Source organism: Nematolebias whitei, chromosome 22, assembly GCF_014905685.2.
Source record: "Nematolebias whitei isolate Nwh7 chromosome 22, NemWhi1, whole genome shotgun sequence".
Taxonomy (NCBI): Eukaryota; Metazoa; Chordata; class Actinopteri; order Cyprinodontiformes; family Rivulidae; genus Nematolebias; species Nematolebias whitei.
In genome coordinates, this window is record NC_056519.1 from 21,721,275 (window position 1) to 21,746,352 (window position 25,078).

The 25,078-nt window shown below is 41.2% G+C and overlaps 1 protein-coding gene across 1 annotated transcript in view; it reads left to right on the forward strand.

Annotated features, from left to right (window-relative positions):
• The window catches only part of fbxo18 (F-box DNA helicase 1), a 47,827-nt gene extending 25,193 nt beyond the window's left edge, over positions 1-22,634 (forward strand). Inside the window, exons 9-21 of the mRNA XM_037696217.1 lie at positions 4,447-4,615; positions 4,709-4,928; positions 5,012-5,099; positions 6,596-6,691; positions 6,770-6,906; positions 7,205-7,301; positions 8,949-9,115; positions 13,691-13,772; positions 15,742-15,936; positions 16,263-16,388; positions 16,484-16,590; positions 22,099-22,233; positions 22,323-22,634. Of these exons, the coding sequence (XP_037552145.1) occupies positions 4,447-4,615; positions 4,709-4,928; positions 5,012-5,099; positions 6,596-6,691; positions 6,770-6,906; positions 7,205-7,301; positions 8,949-9,115; positions 13,691-13,772; positions 15,742-15,936; positions 16,263-16,388; positions 16,484-16,590; positions 22,099-22,233; positions 22,323-22,487 (1,784 nt within the window). The 3' untranslated portion in view covers positions 22,488-22,634. The remainder of the gene's footprint in view (positions 1-4,446; positions 4,616-4,708; positions 4,929-5,011; positions 5,100-6,595; positions 6,692-6,769; positions 6,907-7,204; positions 7,302-8,948; positions 9,116-13,690; positions 13,773-15,741; positions 15,937-16,262; positions 16,389-16,483; positions 16,591-22,098; positions 22,234-22,322) is intronic.
• The last annotated feature ends 2,444 nt before the right edge of the window (positions 22,635-25,078 follow it).

Below are 25,078 nucleotides of genomic sequence, written 5' to 3' on the forward strand. Positions count from 1 at the left end.
GAGGGCAAAAACTTCTGATCTAGTGCTCGAGCTTTCACCGGGTCGGCAATTATAGTCATCTTGACCCAGCGTGAGATGTGAGGTCGCCGTCGGGACTGTAGTCTGTAACCATGGTTCAGAGTGGCAACTACCCATGGGTCCACGGCGTGAGCCGCCCAGTAACCGAGCTGCTGGTGGGAGAAATATCCGACGGTCGGCCTGGTGGTATCAGTGTCACCCTCTACGGCTCCTGGGGGCCGTGGGGTGGGGGTGCGGCGGCTAGAGTTCCTGGTCCAAACCTGCCCAGCTGGTTGGTGGACCGACTCATGAAAGCTCCTGTCAGGTCTGCTGAACTGCACATGGGTAACAAACCACTTGGCCAATCATGGCCCAGAGGTGGCGGCCGAATGCTGGGATCAGCTGACGGGCGACTTGGAAGCCGAGGATGTGGAGTGGGCATCGCCATGCTATGGCCTGAAAACTGTTGCCTTGTCTGTTGTGCCTGGACAGGCACTAAACTTCACTGCGCAGAACTTCCTCTGGTGACATGATGAGTGAGGCAACAGCAGGTTTGATCACTGGCATGCATTCCAAACCCGCTGCAGCTGGCTTATGCATAGCCGCCAGCACTCCGCCATCTGCGGAGAGGTGCGCAAAGACCTTTGGGTTCTGCCAGCAACCATGCAACTCCCTCAGATACTCTTCCGATGGAGGGACAGAAAAGGAAGGAGGGGCCCGTCTGCACCTAAAGAAAACACTTCCAGGGGTGGACTCCTCTGGTTGCAGGACAACCAGCTGCAGTTGTCTCAGGGCCATACGCATGACATCCTATATTGAGCCATCACCTGACCCACTAGCTGTGCTCTGAGACAAAGAAAAGGAACCAGTCTCTGAGACTTGACATGAATGTTCCTGCTCTTCACCTAAAAGGTGAGAGGCAGAGGCAGCCAAGGATAACACTTCTTCCTCTGCAGTCAACTCAGGCACGGGTGGGGAGGAGAGTTGGGTCACTGCCACTGGCTCAGCCCCCAGTTGGCGTGCCTGAAAAAGGGACTTCATCTCCGCCAATTCTGCAGACAGCTACTCCACCCTCGTGGAGAGACCCCAATCAGACTTGGCTCGCCTCTTTCTAGGAGGGGCCACAGAGACTGCAGCCTCAGTCCAGCGCTTCGGGCGCCTAGGTGGAGCCTCCTGCCTAGAAGGCGGGAGGTCACTGCCGAGCTTGGGGTGAAAACTGGGCCAGCCAAGCCACACTTGCTGCACGAGGCATGAAGCTGCAGTCATGCAGGAGTTCTCTGACAGGGCCTCCACCAGATGGTCATGTCCAAGGCAGGCAGAACACAGGTCGTGACCGTCATTCGCCTGGAGCACAACCCCACAATCTGTGCAGCAGGGAGAGCTGTCCTTGCTCCTTACTTTAGGCAGTTTACTCAAGTAAAAACCACAACTCAGCAAAGGGGCTGGTACCACCAGCTATGTCCAGGATACAGGACGAGAACAAGGACGAAAGGATAGGCTGAGAATTGGGAGAGGGGGCACACACGTTTGCCGTCACCAATTAAGGCAGAGCGACTCGGACAGGCTAACGCCGCTAGCTCAGCTGGTAAAAGAGGATAATTGGGAGAGGGGGCGTGAACGCTTGCCTTCATTAATCAAAATGAGGCCAGAACTCAGAGAGGCTAGCACCACTAGCTTAGTCCAACTGTTCATGAGGTTGGTGAAAATGATTGGGAGAGGAGGTGCGAACGCTTGCCTTCACCAATTAAAACAAGGCCAGAACTCAGAGATGCTAGCACCGCTAGCTCAGCTGGTAAAAAAGGACAATTGGAAGAGGGGGTGCAAACGCTTGCCTTCACCAATTAAAACAAGGCCAGAACTCAGAGAGGCTAGCACTGCTAGCTCAGCTGGTAAAAAAGTACAATTGGGAGAGGGGGCTCAAATGCTTGCCTTCACCAATTAAAACAATGCCAGAACTCAGAGAGGGTAGCAGCGCTAGCCCAGTCCAACCGCTTATGAGGTTGGTGAAAGTGATTAGGAGAGGGGGCGCAAACGCTAGCCTTCACCAATAGAAAACAAGGCCAGAACATAGGGAGGCTAGTACCACTAGCTCGGTCCAACCGTTTATGAGGTTGGTGAAAATGATTGGGAGATGGTGCTCAACGCTAGCCTTCACCAATAGAAAACAAGGCCAAAACTCAGAGAGGCTAGCACTGCTAGCTCAGTCCATCCGTTTATGAGATTGGTGAAAAATGATTGATAGAGGGTGCGTGAACGCTCGCCTTTACAAATTAGAAAACAAGACCAGAACACAGTTGGCTATGTAATTAACTTCGGAGCACAATCCAAACTGACCTCGCGGTTGGAAGCCTCCCAACAGAGCGGATAGCGCCGCTAACCAAGGTAAAATAGAAGTAAAAGACTACTCACCAGTGTTGAATCTCACACAGTAGTCGCCTCCAACAGAGCGGACGGAGCCGCTAACCAAGGTTAAATAGAAGTAAAAAACTACTCACCAGTGTTTAATCACACACACACAGTAGTCAGACTCTGTAAGTAGGGAGAGGGGCGAGAGCCGCCGTAGTCCCCAACGAACAGCAGAAATACCTTGAACGAAGGCTAAATCGTCTCGGCCCCTAGGAGGGCGAACACGCTGCTCCGGCCAACGGGCAGTTGGGCCTCCGACGATGGTGAAAAGGTCCAAGGGCTGAAGTCCTGGATTGAACCGCGCGCAAGAAGAAAAAAAGAAAAGAGCCGCGGATGATGCCAGGCTATATAGCCTCTGACTGGTCATCTGTGTCACACTTGTGACTTCGTTGGTATTACTACTCGAACAGCGCATGCACAAAGGTAACATTCATTGCTTTCAGCACTGCCCTCTGGCGGTCAGGAGGGATGAAATAGAACTTGACTACTTAGAGCCCACGTCGTGACCCAGGGGAGGAGGGACAGTTTTAACACGGCAAAAAATTTAATAAGTACCGATGGTCAACCAGAAGTCACTCATCGCTTTGTTCTTTGTCGTCCTGTGCACTGAAACCATGAAAGTCCTCTTCTTCAGTGTCAGAATTGGAGGCTCAAAAAAACGTTCTCACACACCAGCTCCCTCTCCCTCTCGACGTCACTCCCTCGTGTTGTCCGCATCATCCTGCAGCAGTCCTGCCAAAGTCTGTGCTGTGGTGTGCACGAGGCGTAAAATACAGTAACTAATCTGAAGAATCTGAAGAATTTAGTGCTTTTTTAAAACTTTTGCTTACTGTAAACAGGAAGCCTCATTAATGCACGTGTATCTTGGAGGATGGGTCAATGACGGTTACACTTCTGGTCACATGATGACAGAGTGGTTGGAGTTATGGTTGGAAATTTGAAACTGAGCAAGAGTCGTTCATCTGATTACCTGTGGGCATTCTCTCTTTTTCACAAACGCCTGCCCCATGAGGGACCGGGTGCTGGGAGCCACAAGCGCCTAGCTTTGTCAAAGGAAAATGTTAGTCAGTGGCAGGAAGTTAATCTCGTCATTTTTGTTTTTATTGTTTTTCAATTGTCTCATATTTAGGCCTGTCACGATAACAAATTTTGCTGGGCAATTAATTGTCTCAGTAATTATTGCAATAAATGATAATATTGTTTGAAATTTGACAATAATTTGTAATTATTGTCAAATTTAAGAAGAAATGTTGGTTAATTTTGTGTGTAGTCCTTTTTTGACCACTGGATGGCAGTATAAAACTGTTTGAACCAAAGGATGGATAGTGAGGGAGCAAGTAGCGTGTCTCTAAGAAAAATGGGAGTGAGGCCCCTTGACATGACACGGGCTGTTACTCATTCCTGTTTTTTGGTTTTCAAAATGGTGTGATTTGAGCTCTTTAGCATAGCATTTTTCACACAAAGCTTTTAATAAAAAAATCAGTAAACAAGTTCTCAGCTTCTTTATGCAGAGAAAAACAACTTTTTACATGAAGGCACGGGTTTCAACTGTGAAATTTGGAGCTTCGACAAGACAGAGGTTTTTTCCCCAAGGTCGGACTGTTAGCTTAGCTTCTCGTCTTAGCTGTTTTTAATGATCCAAAAATGCAATTTTAGACTGTTAAAACAGATTTTAAAGAGAAAGGGAGGGGTCATTGGAAAAACACCGGAGTTGAGCTTTTTGCCATCCAGTGTCTTCAGTAGAAAGAGAGAGACACGAAGAAACGATAAAGCCGATAAATGAAAATCAGGTTGATCATTTTCATTTATCGTGCTATTAATTGATTTATTGTTTATCGCGACAGGCCTACTCATATTTCTCAGCAGTGATCACTTTTTAGGTAAATTTCTCATCTCAGCCTTTCAGACATCAAAGTAAATTAAGGTTCTGTTTAAATAAATTGTTTATTTATGTGAAGGTTACGTGTTCCTTTTCCTTGTGGCTGTGCTAGATAAGGGTTATTTGCATACTAGCTCAACTATTATTATAACCATTTGATGCAGGCACAGGGAAAACAACCACGCTGATAAAGTATGCCGAGCAGCGGCCACACCTCCGCTTCCTCTACGTGGCTTTCAACAACTCCGTGGCGTGTGAGGCGCGACGCCGCTTCCCCTGCAACGTGGACTGCAAGACCGCCCACTCTTTAGCCTACAATGACGTTGGCAAGATGTAAACACTGATTAAACATTTATCAACTTGTTTAGCACTTGTCTTTCACACTTTAGCATTTTTAAAGGGCTTCTGTGATCTCCGTTGTGGCAGATATAAAAATCACCAAAAGATGACCTTTAACGTGAGTCTGTTCTCCGTCAACTGTGCTCTGCCGTCCGGACGGGGCGGCTTCACCAAAGCTAAAGTTGTATCCACAATTCTCAACGCATTCATGGCATCAGCGGACCCGACCATTAACTCCAGCCACGTCCCCGAAGACTACGTCTATCATAAGGGCCTCAGGAAAATCATAGATTCTGAAGAACAAGAGGTAAATGTTTAACTTTATTCAACGGATAAATGAGCAGCAGAAACACTTTGAGTAGTGTTTAACTGTGTTTTGTTTTCTTCTAGTGGTTTATCTGCACTGCAAATATGATCTGGAACAAAATGAAGGATGTAAAGGAGAAATCCAAACATGCCTACCTTATGCCCCACGATGGTAACTGCGAAAATTTTCCTGCGAAAATGCAGTGTGAATGCTTATTGCAAATAAATTGCAGAGAAACAGCTGAAATTAGCTAAAAAACATGCTTGAGTATAGGTACAAGCCTAAACTAGCAGGGGAAAGCAGAAAGAACACACATTTGCTGAATTGGGTTTAAAAAAGCAGAAATGAGCACAGAAAGTAGGAAGTTAACTAAAAAAGCTCAAATTAGCAGAAAAGTCGCTGAAAAGGCGGAAAGAAGCTTAAACTACCGGAAGGAATTGGAAGGAGCTCCAAAAATATGGAATTAGCTGAAAAAGCTCAATTTAGCACAAAACAGCTTATAAGTAGTTGAAATAGCAAAAAAGAACAAAGGGGAAAAAAAAGGCTGAAACTAGCAGAAAAAAACTGATAGGAGCATAAGAAGCTGAAATTAGCAGAAAGAAGTTAATTAGGCTGAAAGAAGCAGAAATGAGCACAAAAAGTAGAAATTATCTGAAACAAGCAGACATTTGCAAGAAACAGCTGAATAGTAGCTAAAAAGGCAAAAAGAAGCTTAAATTACCAGAAGGAAGTGGAGAGAACATGATTGTGCCCCATTAGGCTGAAAGAATCTAAAACGAGCACCAAAAATTGGAAATTATCTGGAAAAAAAAAAGTGCAAAAAAACAGCTGAATAGTATCTAAAGAAGCAAAAAGAAAAGCTTAAATTACCAGAAGGAAATTGAGAGAACACAATTGTGCTCAGTTAGGCTGAAAGATCAGAAATGAGCCCAAAACTGTGGAAATTATCTGAAAACTGAAATTTGCAACAATCAAAAAACAGCCAAATAGTAGCTAAAAAGCAAAAAAGAGCTGAAGTTACAGGAAGGAATAGGGTGCACATTTAGGTGAATTAGGCTTTAAAAAGTTGACATTAGTGCAACAAATATAGAATTAGCTGAAAGCTAAAATTAGCATTAACCATCTAAAGATTACCAGTAGCTGAAATAGAAAAAGCTGAAACTTGCAGAAACAAGCTGAAGTGAGCATAACAAGCTGAAATTGGCAGGAAGAAGTTAGAGGAAGCACAAAAATGTTGTAGCTGAATCTGAAAGGAGCACAAAACAGCTGAAAAACGTTGAAATTAGCCGAAAAAAAGTTTATATTTGTACAAGGAAGCTGAACCAGAACAAAATGTGAAAGGAGCAGTAAAAAGTTATAAACAGATCTAAAGATGTGAATGAGATAAAATTAGATCGATTCTTTTTCTATGAGGAAAAAGTGGCAAAAAAGGCTAAAATATTTCAAAAAGCTAAAGCTGCACCAATACCAAAAGTCATAGCAGGATTTTCCTGAAAGAGCTGAATGTTTTGATTTATGATTTGTTGAAACAGATTGAAAACTGTGGAACGTGAATCACACCAAAAAATGTACAGAAGAGAAATGCTTCAAATTAATTCAGACTGTTATGTGAAGTCAAGATGAGGGTGTTTAAGGAGCTCAAGGTTACAGGAGTCCTTGCTTTCCAGGTTACCTGAAGTTGTGGCAGCTCAGAAACCCAAAGCCGTGCCTGTCAGACCAGTATGATGCAATCTTCATAGACGAGGCTCAGGACTGCACACCTGGTACTGTATTAATCATCCATTCATGTGGAAGAGCGTTTCAGTTCCACTGAGCTTTAAAACGTTTGTCCTCCATCACAGCCATCATGGACGTGCTGCTTTCCCAGCGCTGTGGGAAAATCCTGGTTGGAGACCCCCACCAGCAGATCTACACTTTCAAAGGAGCCGTGAACGCCTTAAACACCGTTAACCACACTCACATCTTCTACCTCACACAGGTAAACACAGAACAGAAGCAGCTGCGGTCACAAAGTTCATTCAACCTTTATTTAGACAGGTAAATCCCATTGAGCCTCGAGGACTCATTTACAAGAGAGACCTGATAAAGTTCATGCTGGCATCAGATGTTTAGAAGTAAAACCAAAATAAAGATGCCTTTCAGAGTTCAGTTTTGTTTAAACTCCTTTTTTTCTGTACAAGGCTAATAAGAATCAAACTCTTCCAGCAGTTGTGCTGCGCTCAGCTCATCGTTGATGATTAATAAAACAAACTGGTTCCGCTGATGTTTCTGTCCAGAGCTTTCGATTTGGAGCAGAGATCGCCTACGTGGGTGCCACCATCCTCAGAGTTTGCAAGGGGGTTCAGAAGATTCTTGTTGGGGGAAAGCAGAAGGGTAAGTTCTGGAAAATGGTTTCTTCTTGTATCTGAGAAGTGGCTCTTTAATCCTTCACTTCTCAGCTAGCAGCGTTCACAAGTTTACAATGTTGCTTTGTGTTCCTGCTGTTTTTATGCTTTACTTTTAAAGCCTGAATTTAAACCGGGCCTTGGCATTATGTTCTTTACATGTGATATTGTTTTATGTTTGTTCATGTTGGTTAAAATCTAAATAATAAACAAAGCAAAGCACTTGCCATATTTTCCACACTATACATTATCACTCTGGAGTAAAGGTCGCATCAGTCAAAAATGCCTCATGAAGAGGAAAACAACATACCGTATTTTCTGCCGTAAACATCACTTCACCTACAAGTCCTATCATACAAGCCATATAATCATATATCATATAACCCTATAGGTTATATCAGTCCATATTTGTCTAATAAAGTGGAAAAATCCATAAATATGTCGCTTTGCCATATAGGTCACATCTGTGACTGTTGCACCAAGCAGCGAACAGAACGAATGTGGCAGACTGTGGCAAGTCGATTGTGTCATTAATAGGTGGTGAAGATTCTCCGTCATCCAGGACATGGTAAAATCAAAAAAGTTAAAGACAGAAACAATAAAGTATAATAAATAAAGTCCAGTTGTTTTTGTCTTGAACTTTTTTGAATTTGTCTCATTATAGCCACTTTTACCTATTACATGATACAACGGCATGCCTTACTACTCTGCTGCCATCAAGTGGCTGAAAATGGTAGTGTTCAATATTTTCAGTTGAAATTAATGAAAACGGTCATATCTCAGCCAAAAATTGGTTTATAAATATGGGAAAAAATCCATAAATACGTCACTTCGGCCTGTAAGTTGCAGGGCATGTAAATTATGCAAAAAAAAAAAAAAAGGCAATTTGTAGGGTGAAAAATACGGTATATGAGTTACTTCAGAGTATAAGTCACATTTATTATGCATCACTGCTGACCCCTGGGAAACGTGGGGCGATGTCATGCCAAAAATCGACTTGCGGCCGCGGGAGCGCACACAGGAGGACTCGCTGTTGCAGTTCTTTGAAATTTAATAAGATAAACACCTAAAAACAATTATTTGTTTGCTCGACATTATAGTAAAGGTGTTCTCAGTTTTAACTTTTCCTTAGTAAATGCACTTTAATGGTAAAAACTGCTTCATTTCACCTGGGCGGCGTGGCGCGGTCAGGTCGCACTGAGAACAGTCCGTCCCGGTCAGCAACTGTGCCAGGGGCCGGCACAGCGAGGCTTGTGGTCCGCGGCTCTGGGAAGTGGCGAAGCGGGGGGGCGCTGTAGAACAGAGGCAGTGGTAGAGGAATAACAGCTGTCAAAAGCCTAGAAGGCCCTCTCGCAGCTGCAAATGGTAATAATGTTTACTCTTTGGGTCATGTCAGTATGAATGACTTAATGCGTCAGTCAAAAATTGTGCCACGAATAGGGAAAATAAAAACTTAAATAAGTTGCTTCAGGCTATACATCGCAGAACTGGCCAAACTATGAAAACAACAGCGACTTATAGTCCAAAAAATAGAGTAATCATGTGTTTAAACAGCTTTTAGTGTTAACCTTGTTAAAAGACACAAGTTTTGGCATATTGTGAGCAATAATGGCTGACTTTACTGTTACCTCTTTAGATGGTGTGTGTGATGAGACGGCCAACAAGGCTCTGGAGGCGATGAAGGCAGGAGTGAGTCACAGCAAAGGAAAGATCGGCATCCTGTCCAGATGCAACACGGGTGTCTTCAAAACAGCGGTCCAGCTCACAGACGCTAACCCGCACTGCCGTATCCACTTCATCGGGGTGAGTGTAAATGTTCGTCCTCCCAGTGAAAGTCTTCACACCCCCTCCACATTTTGTCCTGTTCCAACCACAAACTTCGAAGTATTCTACTGGGATTTTAAGTGGTAGACCAACACAAAGTAGCCAAAGTTGGGAAGTGAAAGGAAAATGATGATACGTGGCTTTCAAATTGTTTTTATAAACTAGAAAGTTCCTGGAGAAACTTTGATGGGGACTGCCACGTGGTGGCCATTTTAAAATTTTGATTTGACAGTACTATGTGTTAGGGTTCACTCTCAGCTACCAATAAACCAAATTCCAGTTCAATATGGGGAAAAAAATCGAGTTAGTCATTTTTCCTTTTAATCTATGATGACCATCTTGGATTTTGATTTTGATTCAGCATTTATTGGGCATTGCTTTCAGCTATCACCACCAAATTTCAGCTTAATATCTCTTAACACTGGCTGATTTATAGTATTTTTCTTTTTTAGCTCAGGTGGCCATCTTGGATTTTTGATTTACAACCAGAGTCTCTTAAGGATTGTTTTCAACTACCAATACACCAAAATTCAGCTGAATAGCTGTAAAAACCCCTAAGTTATATCCATTTGAAATTGGCTTTGACAGCCATCTTGAATTTTTAGAGTTGAAATCAGAATGTGTTGTGCATTTGATGGGGGCCGAGATGGTGTAGAGGCAGTGCAGCCGGCTTGGGACCCGAAAGTCCCAGGTTCGATCCCCAGTCACTGCACATCACATGGCGTCTCTGGGCAGCACGTCTCATCCCCAAAATGTCCCCCGGGCGCTTTCAATAGCTGCCCACTGCACCACCTGGTGGTGGATGGGTTAAATGCAGAGACTAATTTCGCCATTGTATGGAAACATACAGTGCTGACATTGTGATGACATTATTATTATTATTGCTACCAAATTTCAGCTCAGTATTTTTTCATTAATTCAATCTTTATTTAGTTAGTCTCATTGATCCTTGATGACTCCTTTACAAGAGACCTGATTTAAACAAAGATCACAGATGAGGTACAGACAACAGTAGACTATAATAAAAAAAGCATATAAAATGAAAAGTAAATAGAAAAAATTAATTAAAAACAAAACACAAAAACAGCTACATTATAAAGTGATGTGAAATACTAAAAACAGGAACATGTCTGTGTTGGTGTTTGCATTGAACTTAGCAGTTGTTTAAAATCCCTTAGAGAGGTCAAGGTCAAGAGCTTCAGATCTTTTTGCAAGATATTCCAGGAAACAGGAGCGGAGTAGGAGAAGGCCCTTTTGCCTAGTTCAGTCCTCACTGAGGGAACACTGCAGGTAATTATGTCCTGAGAGCGCACGCTGTAGCTGCACTCACACAGTGACATGTAGGAGGAGATGTATGAAGGCAACAGACCAAGAAGTGATTTAAAGATGAAAATGTACCAGTGGGAGAGTCTGCGTGAAGTTAATGATGTCCAGTTAACCAGTGAATACAGGGTGCAGCGGTGGGTATGGTAATTACAGCCAGTTATGAATCTTAGTGCACCATGATAGACAGCATCCAACATCTGCAGAGTGCTTGCAGGAGCATTTATGTAAATAATGTCACCGTAATCAATGGAGGGAAGGAAAGTCGCAGTTACAAGGCGTTTCCTAGCATTCAGAGTTAGACGGGATCTATTTCTGAAAAAGAAACCCAATTTTAATATCAATTTATTTACCAAGTTTTTGACGTGGAGCTTAAAAGACAGATGCAAATTGACCAAGATACACAAATATTTGTAGGAATCAACAAACTCAATAGGGACACCATTTGTAGATAAAATAGAAGGAAGGACTGCTCAAACCGACCTCCTGTTTGAAAACAACATCCCTTTGGTTTTAGCAGCATTTAGCACCAGTTTGAGACGGAACAAATCTGACTGGATGATGTTGAATGCAGACTGTAAGAGCTGAAAAACCTTAGCAACTGTTCTAGCTAGACAATAAACAACTGTGTTGTTGGCATTGAGATGTAAGGATGCATCAGGAATGATCTGACCTACATTACTTATTAAGAATGTGAAGAGGGTCCTAAGACTGAGCCTTGTGATACACCATTGTTGTTGACATTTTAGATAGCTGGAAGAAGTACCATTATGTTGAACACACACACACACACACAAAGTTGAATATCTTTTAAAATAGCCAAGTTGTCTTTTTTTTTTTTTCCTTTTAGCTAAGGTGGCCATCTTGAATTTTCAATTTGCATTAGGAATGTATAGCAGCTCACTCTCAGCTACAGTCATACCAAATTTCAGCTCATTATCAAAGAATGATTGAGTTATAGTCACTTTTGAGTTTTGTAAGGTAGCTGTGGCAGCCATCTTGAACCAAAATGGCTCCAGAAGTTAATCAGTTCTTTGTTCAGGGACCTCTCCCTCTAATGTGACCTCACTGAGGCAGTTAGAGGCTGTGGAGTTCCAGTGTTTTTCAATGAGAAAAATGCCGTCTTTGTTTGCAAATTACGTCGCCATGGTAACTTGAAATGCCAGTAAAAATAATAGCACACATCACGGGGCCAAGCCGGTTATTTTGATATAAAAGTGTGGGGTACACATTGCGGTTCGGGCCGCATTAAAGTTGAAATAAGAGTAAGATCCTTTTCTTGTGGATAATAATAGATGCTGCCTTCAGGCAGTCGGTGTATATTTATATTCAGCCCTTTACTAAGTTCAACCAGTTACTAACTGCATTAAGAGGTTAACGCCCGTGTGTAATATAATCCCAGTTTTAATCTTGCTGTTTTGTTATGACTCCAGAGTTTTGTTACAGAATGACCAAACAGCATCATGAAGACCAAGGAGCATGCCAGCACATCAGATAGAAAACGTTTGAAAAGCTTAAAACAGGGTTAAGTTATAAAACAGTATTTCAGGCTTTGAATTTCTCACAGTGCTCTGTTCAATCCATCATCCAAAGTGGATAGATTATGGCTCAACTGCAGCCAAGAAGTCCCGTGGTAACTGAAGGAGCTGCAGGAAGACACAGCTCAGGCGGGACCGTCCGTTCACAAAACAACTATTAGTCAACTCTTCATTTATCTGTCCAAAAAAAGGCATAAGACACCCCGTCTTAAAGCTGCTCTTCTCAAGTCATATCAAAACTGAACTCATAAGCCTAAATGCAAAACGCTGCACATCACCCTGAACACACCATCCCCACTGTGAAACACAGCAGTGGTTGCATCATACTGCAGGGACATGGTTTATTTGGTGTGTAGTGGTGTCAGGGCCAGCTTAGCTGTACCTTGCACTACAAATTATTTAAATATAACAGGTTCTCTCTCTTTCGAGTTAAATTAAGGCCATGTGACGAGGTACTGTGAGGATTGTGTTTAAATCAGTGACCTGAGACGTCAATTTCCTTTGACCCATCAGAATAAATATGGTTATTTATTTAACAGAATCAAAATTTAACATCAAAACATGTACATGTGAGAAGCTGATCTGGTTCTGATTAATAAAACTTGGCACGTTTTACTTAATAAGACAACAAGACATTTCTGAAGGCATTTAGATTACTGGCAAAATAGAAGTGTTTTAAAGGAAGGATTGAAGAGAAAAGACGGGTGAAAGGGGGTGTCTGTTCGGACAGCAGAATGGCACGCTCCTTTCAACACCAGCTCAAAACCTCCGGTACACTTGGCGCGTCACGACTCGTTACCTTTGCAGAAATTAATCAGCTCCGGTGTCGGGTTCATTTCAACGCTACCTTCCAGCGTCTCCGGTAAGAGCGGCTGGCCATTGTCAGGAGTCGTGTCGTTTACTCCGTTCAACAAACACTCATCTCCCGGGTGGATACACAGCAAGCTGTGAGTCCGGCAGAGTTTCCACTCAGATGTGGAAGAATCCCTCAGGAGACCCACTTAAAGACCAGAAGTTCCAGGAAGTGTGGACTTTTAAAGAGTTCTCACATCCGGTCACTTCAGGACTTCCTGATTGGTTGAAACAACCAACAAGGGTGGTTCTAGTGATGTCAGAGGGTTATTACAAGTCAAGGAAGTGCAGGAATGTTTTAGGAACTTTTAGTACAGCCAGGAGAAATGTTTTGAAGAAGTGAGAGCAAGCAGGTGCCAGTGTTTCTTATTTACTGTCTGCTAGGTTTAAAAACAATACAGCCTGTTCTAAAAACTTCTTTCTGACTGTCTCTGACTTTCGACCGACATCACTACTTCTCATTCAGACAGAAAATCAAAATGCATAATTACTTTTAAATAGACATTTAACTTGATTTCTAATTTAAATGAGGATTAAAAAATCATTAATACTGTTTCACAGTTGATTTAAAATGAGTGGTTCAACATTTAGAAATGATATGAACTAAACACACTTTTGATTATCAAGATATTGTAAAATAGTAATGATAATATAAAATGAAGAGTGTTCTTTCAATTGATTACTTCAGGATACAATTAGAAAGTCTCTGGATGAGCTAATTTGTATTTCTGGATTCAAATCAATGAAATAACAGTTCCTGTCCCATGAAGGTCTTCAGAGGCAGGTTTTGGTCGGAGGCCGAGTTCACTACAAGTGATTGTAACTGTAAGTTTTCCTGCAGGATGTCCGAAACATTGGCCTCGACAAGATCATGGACATCTACAACCTGAAGACTTCAGCAGAACAAAAAGGCACATTTAAATGTAAGATTTGTTCACAGCACGGTTAAACAGATTCTGTCTACAGATAAAAACCATCAAGTTTGTCTGATGATCACATGTCTATTTTAAAAGATCAAAGTCTCAACTGATTGAGACAGTTCATCTTTCAACAAACCTGTATTTGTTTTTCAAAGTGAATTAATGAAAAGTACCTGTATTCCTTTTTATAGAGCAAAACAAAATAAAACATGTTTGTTTGTCTTAGAGAAGAAAATCATAGAAACGAGTGCTCAGTGTGTTGTAGTTACTATGGTGCTATCATGTCTCAACTATAGGGGAAGCCAGAGAGCTAAACCTGTCAGACTTGAATGTGGTTTTAACACATTGATGGTTCCTCCTGTTCAAGTGGAGCAGAAACACTGATAAGACCATCTGCTAATATGTTTTTAACTCACAACTAAAGTCATCCAGGGCACTGGTCAGCAAACAAAACTAGTCTAAATTCTGTTAAAAACTGATCAATATTCAGTATTCTCTTTATATAGTCTAATTACTGTCAGTTTAATATAAACTAGAGGAATTGCATTTCCTGCGAAAATGCAGTGTGAATGCTTATTACTGAAGAACCTGCTGTAAAACAGCTGAAATGAGCTAAAGAATATGCTGAGATGTAGCTGAAATGGAATAACAAGTCTAAAGTAGTAGAAGAAAGCAGAAAGTACACGTTTGCTGAATTAGGTTTAAATAAGTAGAAATGAGCACAAAAATGAGGAAATCAGCTAAAAAATGCTAAAATTAGCAAAGAAACATCTAAAACGTAGTTGAAAAGGAAGAAAGAAGCTTAACCTACGAGAAAGAAGTGGAAAGAGCTGAAATGAGCTAAAAAATGTGGGATTAGCTGAAAAAGCTAATTTGCATAAGAGCTAAATAGTAGCTGAAATAGCTTAAACTAGCTGCAAAAAGGTGACAGGAGCATAACAGAACAAAGTTTATTAGGCTGAAAGTAGTAGAAATGACAGAGTTAAACTTGAATTAATCTGAAAACAGCTGAAATTAACTAAAAATTTCTAAAAAAAAAAAAAAAAAAAAAAAAAAAAAAGCTGAAAAGGTAGAACAAGCTTAAATTAGCATAAGACAGCAGAAAGCACACAAGGTTGCCCAGTTAGATTGAAAGAAGCAAAAATGAGCAAAGAACAGCTAAAAGTAGCTAAAAAAAAAAGTCAGAAAGAAGCTTAATTACAAGAAAAAAGTTGAGAGTATATTTTTGTTGAATTAAGCTGAAAAAGTGAAAATGAGTGCAAAAAACATGGAATTAGCTGAAAATGTTAAAATTAGCACAAAAACAGCTATATAGTAGCTGAAATTGTAGATAAAGCTTAAACTTGCAGAAATAAGCCCAAAGGAGCAAACAAGCTGAAATTAGCAGAAAGAAGTTAGAAGAAGCTCAAAAATGTTTGTTAGCAGAAGAATCTGAAAGGAACCCAAAACAGCTAAAATTTGCTGGAAAAAAGTTTAAATTTGCAAAAGGAAGCTGAAAGAAGCTGAAGCAGAACAAAATGTGAAAGGAAAAGTAAAAGGTTATAAACCGATCTGAAGGATGTAAAATGAGCTCAACTTATTTTCTATGAGAAAAAAAAAGTGGCAGAAATGGCTAAATATTTCAAAAAGCTAAAGTTGCACCAATACCAAAAGTCATAGCAGGATTGTCCTGAAAAAGCTGAACGTTTTGATATTTGTTGAAATGGATGAAAACTGAAAAAAGAATCATACCAAAAAAACGTACAGAAGAAAGATGTATCACAACAGAGTGGATGCTTCATAAACAGTCACACAATGACACGTATAGCATTGAATCTTCACTTTGATGCAGTCTCCCATCCTGAGCAGCATGCTGGTAACAGTGGGAAGGAATGACACCCTTTTAACGGGAGGAAACCTGAACCAGGCTCAGGATGGGCGGGGGTTCAAATGTTTGCCATCAGTGTTAAATTGTATCTGCTCTGCCCAGCAGCCATCAAAGACCCCCTGATTCGGTCTTTTTTGAAGAAAGAAGACGATGCTTTCATGGCCTTTAGGAAATACGTGGAACAAACTGAAGACAAGGAGCTGGAGGGGAAAGTACACACTGTGATGAAATACCAAAACCGCATCCCTGAACTGGTGACACGGCTGAACGGTTGCTCTGAAAGCAACTTCCACAATGCAGGTACGTGTCCGAACACACGACATCCAACGGAACATTTGAGACTTTATCTTCAAACACTCCTACATCTGTCATGTCCCAAACAACAGAAATAAATGAAAGTTAAAAATCAAAGAACTGAAAGAAGTTTTTGAAAATAAATCTGCTATCATGTGATCAGACAATGAAAGGCGATGTTGTGGAAAAGGGAAGTAGGCTGATGACCTCGCTGATCTGCTCGTGGGAGTTAGAAGTACAGGGTGCTTACGTTTTAGTTCTACTGAAACATGAAGTCGTTTTAAGTGTAAGCTTTATATAAGTTTTATATTTGTGCCCTTTTTTCTTTCCAGACTTCATAGTTGGGACCGTCCACAAGGCTAAAGGTCTGGAGTTTGACACCGTGATCATTAACGATGACTTTGCCAGCGTGCCCGCATCCGGACACAACCTCCGCTTTATTCAGGAGTTCTCATTTTGTGTGTTTTCATCATTTCCCTTCATTTATCAAGCATCATCAAGCTTTCTGGAGCTCACGACTGATCTTCTGTTTTTCTGTGTTTTTCCTGGAAAGCTAAAATTGCAGATGACGAATGGAACCTGCTGTACGTGGCGGTGACTCGGGCCAGAACCTCCCTGGTTGCTTCGAAAACCATCTACCGAATCCTCTCGGTGGCTAAGGTATAACACCTAGTTCTTGTTTGAACTGTACAAGTTCAAGTACAAGTGCCAAAAAGAGGAAACCCTGCTATCATAATCCACTAATGTATAAATCCACATCTCCAGAGACAACACGGACAGGCACAACATTTTCCACTCCCCCCAGGAATCCATGACGTACCCAACCTCGTGCGTCTGTCCGAGGCATGAGGGTTCTCCAGCGCCCTGTCGCTCGGTTGAAAAAAATATTTATCAATTGCGTTGAAAGTCCAGCTGGCCAAATCCATAACAGTAAATTATGATTCGGAAGATGTAGGAAGGCAGGAGAGGGAAGAAAGGGCGTCCGTCTTGCTCAAGGGCGAGTGAGCAGCAACACCAATCTATAGCAACGACCCGGACGAGCAAATACCATGTTAACCTTTGACCTTGATTTATGATCTTGACCTTGGAGCTGAGGTGATTAGAAGTATACAGGGCACTCCATCTAGTGATGGACTGCTGTTTCATGATGATAGATTGTTTCGGATGGGTGTGTTTTGCACATGTTAAAGACCTACTTTTGAGATTCCAACAGGAGGTTGGTTTGAAACACAGCAGTGAAGACTGCCTATGGGACAGATCTGGTTGGCAGGCCGTAGACTGAGGAAGTCCTCTGGATGGGGGACGAAACATTTATCATTTAAAGAAGCTGGTCCAGATGACATTTAACCTTATTTGTTGTAAAATGAGGTATTTTAAAAGCTGTTGATGCATCAGATCATGAAGTGAAGAACTATAATTAAAAGAGAGTTCAGCCAAGATTCCCAGCTCTTTGAATAAACGCAGTTGTGTAAAGGATCTGAGAGGACAAAAGTAATCTAATGTCAGAGGGTTTAAAACTTGTCTTTTATTTATGTGTCCACAAGTAATGCATTAATTTGGCTTTCAGTGTGGAGAAGTAAAAACCGTTGCTGCAGGATAGGAATGATGCATTATCACTTGTTAAAATCGTATTTACTTCCCTGAAAGAAAGACAAATGTTTGAGCTCATCAGGATCATCAACCTCAGAGTTTGTGAGGCTACAGAACAGAAACGTTTTTTGTAAACTGCTTTTGGACAGAGCCTAGATAAAATACAGCTGCAGAAACTACATAACATCTGGTGCAAATAAACAAAAGTGTTGCGTTTTGAACAAAACTGAAAAGCTCCAGCTGTTTCTTCATCAGATTCAGTCTTGGTTGGGGGGAGGGCGTCTAGTCTGCCCCCTTTTTGTCCCTCGTTGCAGAGCTAACGGGGGGAATTGGAAATGCTGTCCATCTGTCCATGTTGTAAGCATGAACCTGTAGAGATGCACCTGTAGTTGTGTAAACCAGCCACCGCAGTCATTTGATGGTAACTATGCTTTCTAGTTTTATATTGTTTAAAACTATAGTTTCCTTAAGTGACTGGGGTGGCCCAAGATTAATCTATGGTGGGCATGGCCACTATTAGCCACCCCCTGGCTCTGCTGTTGGTGGTCATAGATAAATTGCTCTCCACTCACCAGGAGTCGTCGCTCTTCACTCGGACAAGCAAAAATAATCTACCTGTGTGTGGCAGGTAGTTTTGTAACTCCTACACACTTGAACATTTTACAGCACAAACATTAAGGTTTACTTCATTCCCTGTTCAAGTCCAGAAAAACACTCATCTCCAAAACTACAAACATTCACTATTCAAATCCCTCAGCGATGGAAGACATGGCGTACTGCTTGTAACTCTTAGGTTTTATGTTTCAGGGCGTAATAATCACCACTTGGTCTGTACCAGGTTTTCAAATTGTTTATATCCGAACTGGAAGTGTAGAAAAAAAACACAGTTTCTTCTCTTTGAAAAATCATGGCAGTTTGATTTAGGGTTGTAGTTGCCTCTGAATGAAGATTTCTGAAACAATGACCTTTGAATAGGACATATTTACCCATAATGCACAGCACCATGTTTGTCAACAACTAAACTTTTTTTTTATTACTATTCTGTTTATTTATTAAATATTAATAACAATCAACAAAGTCCATGCTCAATAATCCAGGTATACAATCCAACAATGTTCACTCAGGTCCATCTGGACAGAAGGTGAAAAGTTTCAGCACCAAAAAAAAAAAAAAAAAGAAACTGTCCAGATGACCTGACTGAAAATTGTTGGATATTAATAACAATCTAAGGATTTTTGGGCTGTGCCCCCTAAATATCCTAAAAACGCCCATGTGTTGCAGGACTTTTATCAGCAGGGTTCGAAGGTGATTTATTCAGGCCTAGGCCTGTCACGATAAACAATAAATCAATTAATCAATTAATCACATGATAAATTATAATTATCTACCTCATTTTCATTTACCGGCTTTATCGTTTCTTCGTGTCTCTCTCTTTCCGAAGACACTGGATGACAAAAGGCTCAACTCCGATGCTCTTCCCTGACCCCTCCCTTTCTCTTTAAAATCTTTTTTAATTGTCCAAAATCACGTTTTTGGATCGTTAAAACTAAAAGCAGCTTAGCTGAGAAGCTAAGCTACGAGCTAAGCTAACAGGCCGACCTCGGTGAAAAAAACCTCTGTCTTGTCCAAGCTCCAAAATTCACGGTTGAAACCCGTGCCTTCGTCTAAAAAGTTGTTTTTCTCTGCAAAAAGAAGCTGAGAACTTGTTTACTGATTGTTTATTAAAAGCTTTGTGTGAAAATGCTACACTAAAGCGCTCAAACCACACCGAGCATCCGCCATTTTTAGAACCGACGAGAGACAGCCCATGTCACGTCAAGGGGCCTCCCTCTCGTTTTTCTTAGAGACGCTGCTCGCTCCCTCACTATCCATCCTTCAGTTCAGTCTTATATTGCCATCCAGTGGTTGAAAAAAGGTACTATTGTACATGCAAAACAAATTAACAAACATTCCTCCTTAAATTTGACAATAATTACAAATTATTGTCAAATTACAAACAATATTATCGTTTATCGCAATAATCTCGGAGACAACTAAACGTCCAGCAAAATTTGTTATCGTGACAGGCCTATTCAGGCCAGAGATTAAAACAAAACGTTACAATCGTTTTATCTAACAGTAAAAATTAAAAAAAAAATTACATTAAGGTCCAATATTAGAGTTTAAATACGAGTGAACTCAGTTTTTACAAACACAACACAGTTAAAACAATATCTTGCCTTGTTAAAAGCACAAACAAGATTTAGCATATCTTGTTCCATGTCTTCATTTTAATGCTATTGTTTTAATTTTTTAAGGTATATTCTTACTGCTTTTTATTTCTTAGCGTTACCATTAGTGTTAAGCACTTTGATAACAGTCTATCTGTTTTAAATTGTGCTCTATAAATAAATATGACTTGACTTGACAAACACAAAATTTAGTGCGGTTAAAGAAAGTTAGGTTGTATCTAATGAGTGTAACAAATACAGTTTGCTTTTTATTATTGCTTAAATAAGCAGTTTATCATTTTGATAATCGATATCACTTCTCACTGTCTGCAAGCCTCTGCCGAGAGCACAAACTAAACTATAGCATCGGCCAAACTCTTCATACCAACAGTGAAAAAGGCAGATGTGTTGGAGCCTGAGTCAGTACTAAAGTGTAGACCAGAGAGAGAATGTGAGGCCATCTGTCTCGCAGCTGAAACAGGAAACGGCTTATCTACAACAGAATGGCTGAAAAACTAAAGCACATAATTATTTATTCTGAAATGTCAAATCTGACAACCATCTTTATATGTTTATAGTTACAAAACCCTCTTATTTACCATCAAACGAGAGCAAATCTTGCCTTGTTCTGTGAACAGTTTAATTCCTACTTACTGCAGATTGTTTAATTTAAATGTTTCTGTTAGTAATAAAATCTGCACATGAAGCTGGAGCAGATATCAACTGTGACATCTTGGGTGGTACTCCGCTCAGCTGCGAGGTCTCCATTTAACAGCACTTGTTCTGTCTGCACCCAACTTGAGTCCAAAGAAGGGGTTCTGTGGAAATGTTCTGTTTGAGTCGGCTGCTTTCTGGCGAACAGACGGCCTCAGATGGAGGGAGTCGGTGAACCGCTGCGGCAAGGACGCATACTGAACACAGCTGGAATCTGGAAACAGCTCTTCTTCTAAAGCAGTAGCTGCAGAGCAATGGGATTAAAACGGCAAAAGTGTTTACATCGAGATGCCTTTCACCTAAAGTTTTAGAATAAGATCGTCTTATATTGAGAAATGATAAAGAAGAAGTCGCTTTGGTCAAAATTTTAAAATAAGCTTAACTCTGAATGTGTGTTTATGAATGATTGTTCCCACCACGTCACATGTTTAGCTCTGTTTGTAAAGCTGAGTGAGTTAGAGGCATTTTGTGTTTTTCTATGATCCGTTGACTGTAGCAGCTAGGGGTGGGCGATATGGCTCAAATATAATATTGTGATATTTCAGAGCATTCTGGCGATAATAAATTTCAAGATATAGCAAAAAAAAAATTATTTTTTTTATCATAGTTATTCATTTGACAAAGTTAACATGTTGCTTTGCAGTGTTATATAAAAACAAAAAAAACCCAACAAGGGTTAATTTTACTGAAATTACTTTATTTAGTAAAGTATTCAGTCTCAAAGTATAAAAAGAAGAATTATATGTTATTTAGATTGAAAAAGTCTGCACAAAATGTAATTTAACAAAATCCATCACAAAAACTAAAGTGCAGGTGCAGTTTCCCAAAATAACTGAATAAAATGAAGCTTAAGATCTGTTGAGCATAAATGTAACATACAATAAAATATATGTTGCCTTTAAATGAGCTATAACTTCCAGAACCTGACGGAGTCCAGCTGACCCTGAAGCTCGTGGTGTTTCAGTTTCCTCAGTTCCTGCATGAATGATCCATTTCTCTGATGCTGTCTTTCATCACCTGACTCTGTTCTTGCTCCATGGACCGACTGTGCAACTCAAGACACAGCTGAGCTGCACGTTGTTTGTTTTTAGCTTTATAGCTAGCTAGTATTGCGCGCAGATAATTAGCGTTACGCCAGTACCGACAGGTGGGGGTGCGCAGTTTGGTTCGGTAGTTTGGTGCGCTCGGTTCTGTTAACGGGGCGGGGCGCCCTGCTTGTATAATGGTAGGGGAAACACTGACGTACTTGCATCATGAAATTAGCATATCATGATATAATTTATTTTCCCGGGCAAGTTTTTTTTATCGGTATTATCGTGAACGATATATGGCCCAGCCCTACTAAGTGAAGTACTGACTTCCCATTTTGCGTTCTAGTTTTTGTTTTTGCTTAAAAGTTTAGTTTCCTCAAATGGTTGGGGTGGCCTAAGTTTAATCTCTGGTGGCCATGGCCACCTTTTGCCACCCCTTGGCTCCTCCTCTGCACATGATAAAGTTGCTCCTCAATTCCAGTCCAGAAAAACTCTCATCTGGAAAAACTACAAACATTCACTGTTCAAATCCCTCATTGATGGTGGACATTGCTGTGCCACTTGTTTGTTAGTAACCAGTAAAACTAAATTGTCTCTTCTTATTCACGTTCCTGTTTTTGCAGGAATACTTCCTCAAGTCTCAGATGCCCGTTTCCTTGGAGGCGGGCGGTGATCCTCTTCCATGCTCCATCCCAAACTGTCCCAACTGCGTCACACCGGGCTCGGCTTTCATCATGTCCAGACAAAGCAAGCAATGTGTAAGACCACATCTAGTCCTTTTGCTATATAATGAAATTACACTAAGGCTTCTAAAAATATGAGTGTCCTTGTTTTTGTTTTTGTCCAGTCCGATTGTGAGACTCACAGCGGTCCGCTGTGTGAGAGGTGTGTGTGGACGCGCAGCGGGCACGTGGCCTTCCTCATGACGGACGACGTCTTCTCAATGGCTGAAATCCCACAGCATCTCAGGCCGCCCATCCACCACCCGTTTTTCATGGCACTTTTTTTCTAACGGGGGAAAAAAAAGGTTCTGGAATAAAAACTACTGTGGCGTTAACTTCAAAAAGCTGACAGGATGCGAAGGACTTGTATAAATGCTGAGTCGCCTAAAACACAGAACCAGAGAACACACAGAGTTGTTTGTACTAGTTTTGTTAGAGATGAGGATCTTTTTAAATATATTTTTGTTTGGTTTTTTTAACCTTCTTGTATGACTCATACCTGAAAAATATAATTTCTGTACATTTTCTCAATGTTTAGAACCATCTTTCTAAAAAAAAAAAAAATCTTTTTCACATATCCTGATGCATGCTCGATAATCCAGGTAAATAAATCTAACAAGATTGAGGCAGGTCCTCTGGACGGATTCTTCTTGAAACGTTTCGTCTTTTATCCAAAAGACTTCTTCGGTCTGAGGAGCTGCAACAAACTCAGTCTTATAAAAAGCACCTTCTCATAGTGGATCAACCAGTTTTCTGGTGACATCCAGAACTAGCTGTTCACATGATAAAGGAGGACCATCAGCCTAACGAACGATCGTTGGTGCCCTGATGGCTGCTTGCTATTCACAGGGGGCTGAATGATACTAGAAATAACAGCATTGTAAGAGGGAGACAGTTGAACACGGAGGCCTCCGCCCCTGTTTAATGATGGACAAGTTCTCCACAAAGATGGCCTCCTTCACTCCTCTCTCAAACCATTAATTCAACCTTTATTTAGACAGGTTAATCCCATTGAGCCTCGAGGACTCATTTACAAGAGAGACCTGATTTCAACAAAGAATGATGACGACAATGGACAATCATAAAAGAGGCATACAGAAATTTTTTTTTAAACAATTTTAAATAAGATGGCAAAAATAGTTAGATCATAAGGCGAATGTAGAAAACTAAAAACAGGAACATGTCTGCGTTGGTTTTGCCAGGAGTCCAACAGATTCTTAAAGCCACTTAGAGAGGTCAAGGTCGAGAGCTTCAGATCTTTTTGTAGGATATTCCAGGAAACAGGAGCGGAGTAGGAGAAGGTCCTTTCAGTCCGCACTGAGGGAACACTGCAGGTAATAATGTCCTGAGAGCGCACGCTGTAGCCGCACTCACACAGAGACATGAAGGACATGGATGTGAACATCTTCACCCCTGACAGGGACTGCTGGCCTGGAGATGTTCTTTGATGTTAGACCATTCATTTGGCCAGTGGCTGTTTACTTTACCAGATGAATAATGTTGGAGAAAAATTCTCGTATCTTACTCAAAAGGAGCCACACTCAACAACAGGACAAAATTTTTAACCAGTATTTTACTTGCAAGGTCATATGTTCAGGACAGGTCACGTAGATGTGCAGGGAGTACACGCATGAAGACCAGTCATGAGAATCTGCCCCGAGCCGTGTGTGAAGCTTGTTCTTATACTCTTACCAGTTCAGCCATGCTCACAGACTCGGAGGACTTGGCGCGACAGCTGCACGTTGCAGCCTCACCCAGCTCCTCATGCAGCTTGATGTCCCAAACCTGCATACTCCAATGAGCTGAAGCAACTTTGTAAAAAAAAGAGTGGGCCTAAGTGGATAAAACAACTATTTCAAGTTGTTGGTGCTTCTACAAACTGGTCAGACTTTGTTTTTCCACACCGTTTCCCACTTTGACTTAATTTTTTGTGTAATGGTCTGCTATGCATTATTTGAAGTAGAGTTCACATATTTTAAAACCTGGTAAAGACTAGGTCTCTTTAATGTCTTGGAATGTAAAAACCTCGATTTGGAAAAGTGGACTTTCTTTTTGCCGTGACTGTAAAAAGTGTCGGCAACATTTCAACCAGAACGATCCTGTTAGGAGAAGTCACCACATACCTGGTCACTTTTATTGGTTCCACATAAACGATGACGACCTCTGGCACAACGGGGAGTAATTCAGGAAGCAATGTCACAAAATAATGATTCACAACTCATGACACCATCTGTTCTGTGGGGGGGGGGGGGATAAGGTCTGTTTGGAAGGTCCTATATCCAGGATATGAGGTGATGATTCACTTTTCTATTATTGCTGTTCTATCATCCTTATATTGGTATCCATTAATAAAATTGATACTTTTTTATGGCTGGATAGCAGAAGTGCAGTTTTTCTAACAATAAAAAAAAACAATTATTTAACACACACACACACCCCCTCCCCCCCTCCATTGATATATTTATTTCTATAGCACATTTGAAAAACAACTGCTGGCCAAAGTGCTGTCCACAAAGACTGGTTATACAGCAATAGTGTAAAAAAAAGTAAAATACAAAATAAAACTTAAATGGAGCTAAACAAATGTCCTCTCATGCTGGATTAAAAGCCAGAGTACAGATGTGTTTTTGATGAGGCCTTAAAAACATCAGGAATTGAAACGTGTGTGATCAGAAGAGGCAGCTAATTCCACAGTTTAGGACCTACAATTGAAAAGACCTTATCACCTCTGTGGACCAGCCTGGACTTCAGGACAACTAAAGACCCGATCACCTCTGTGGACCAGCCTGGACTTCAGGACAACTAAAGACCTGATCACCTCTGTGGACCAGCCTGGACAACTAAAGACCCGATCACCTCTGGGGACCAGCCTGGACCTCAG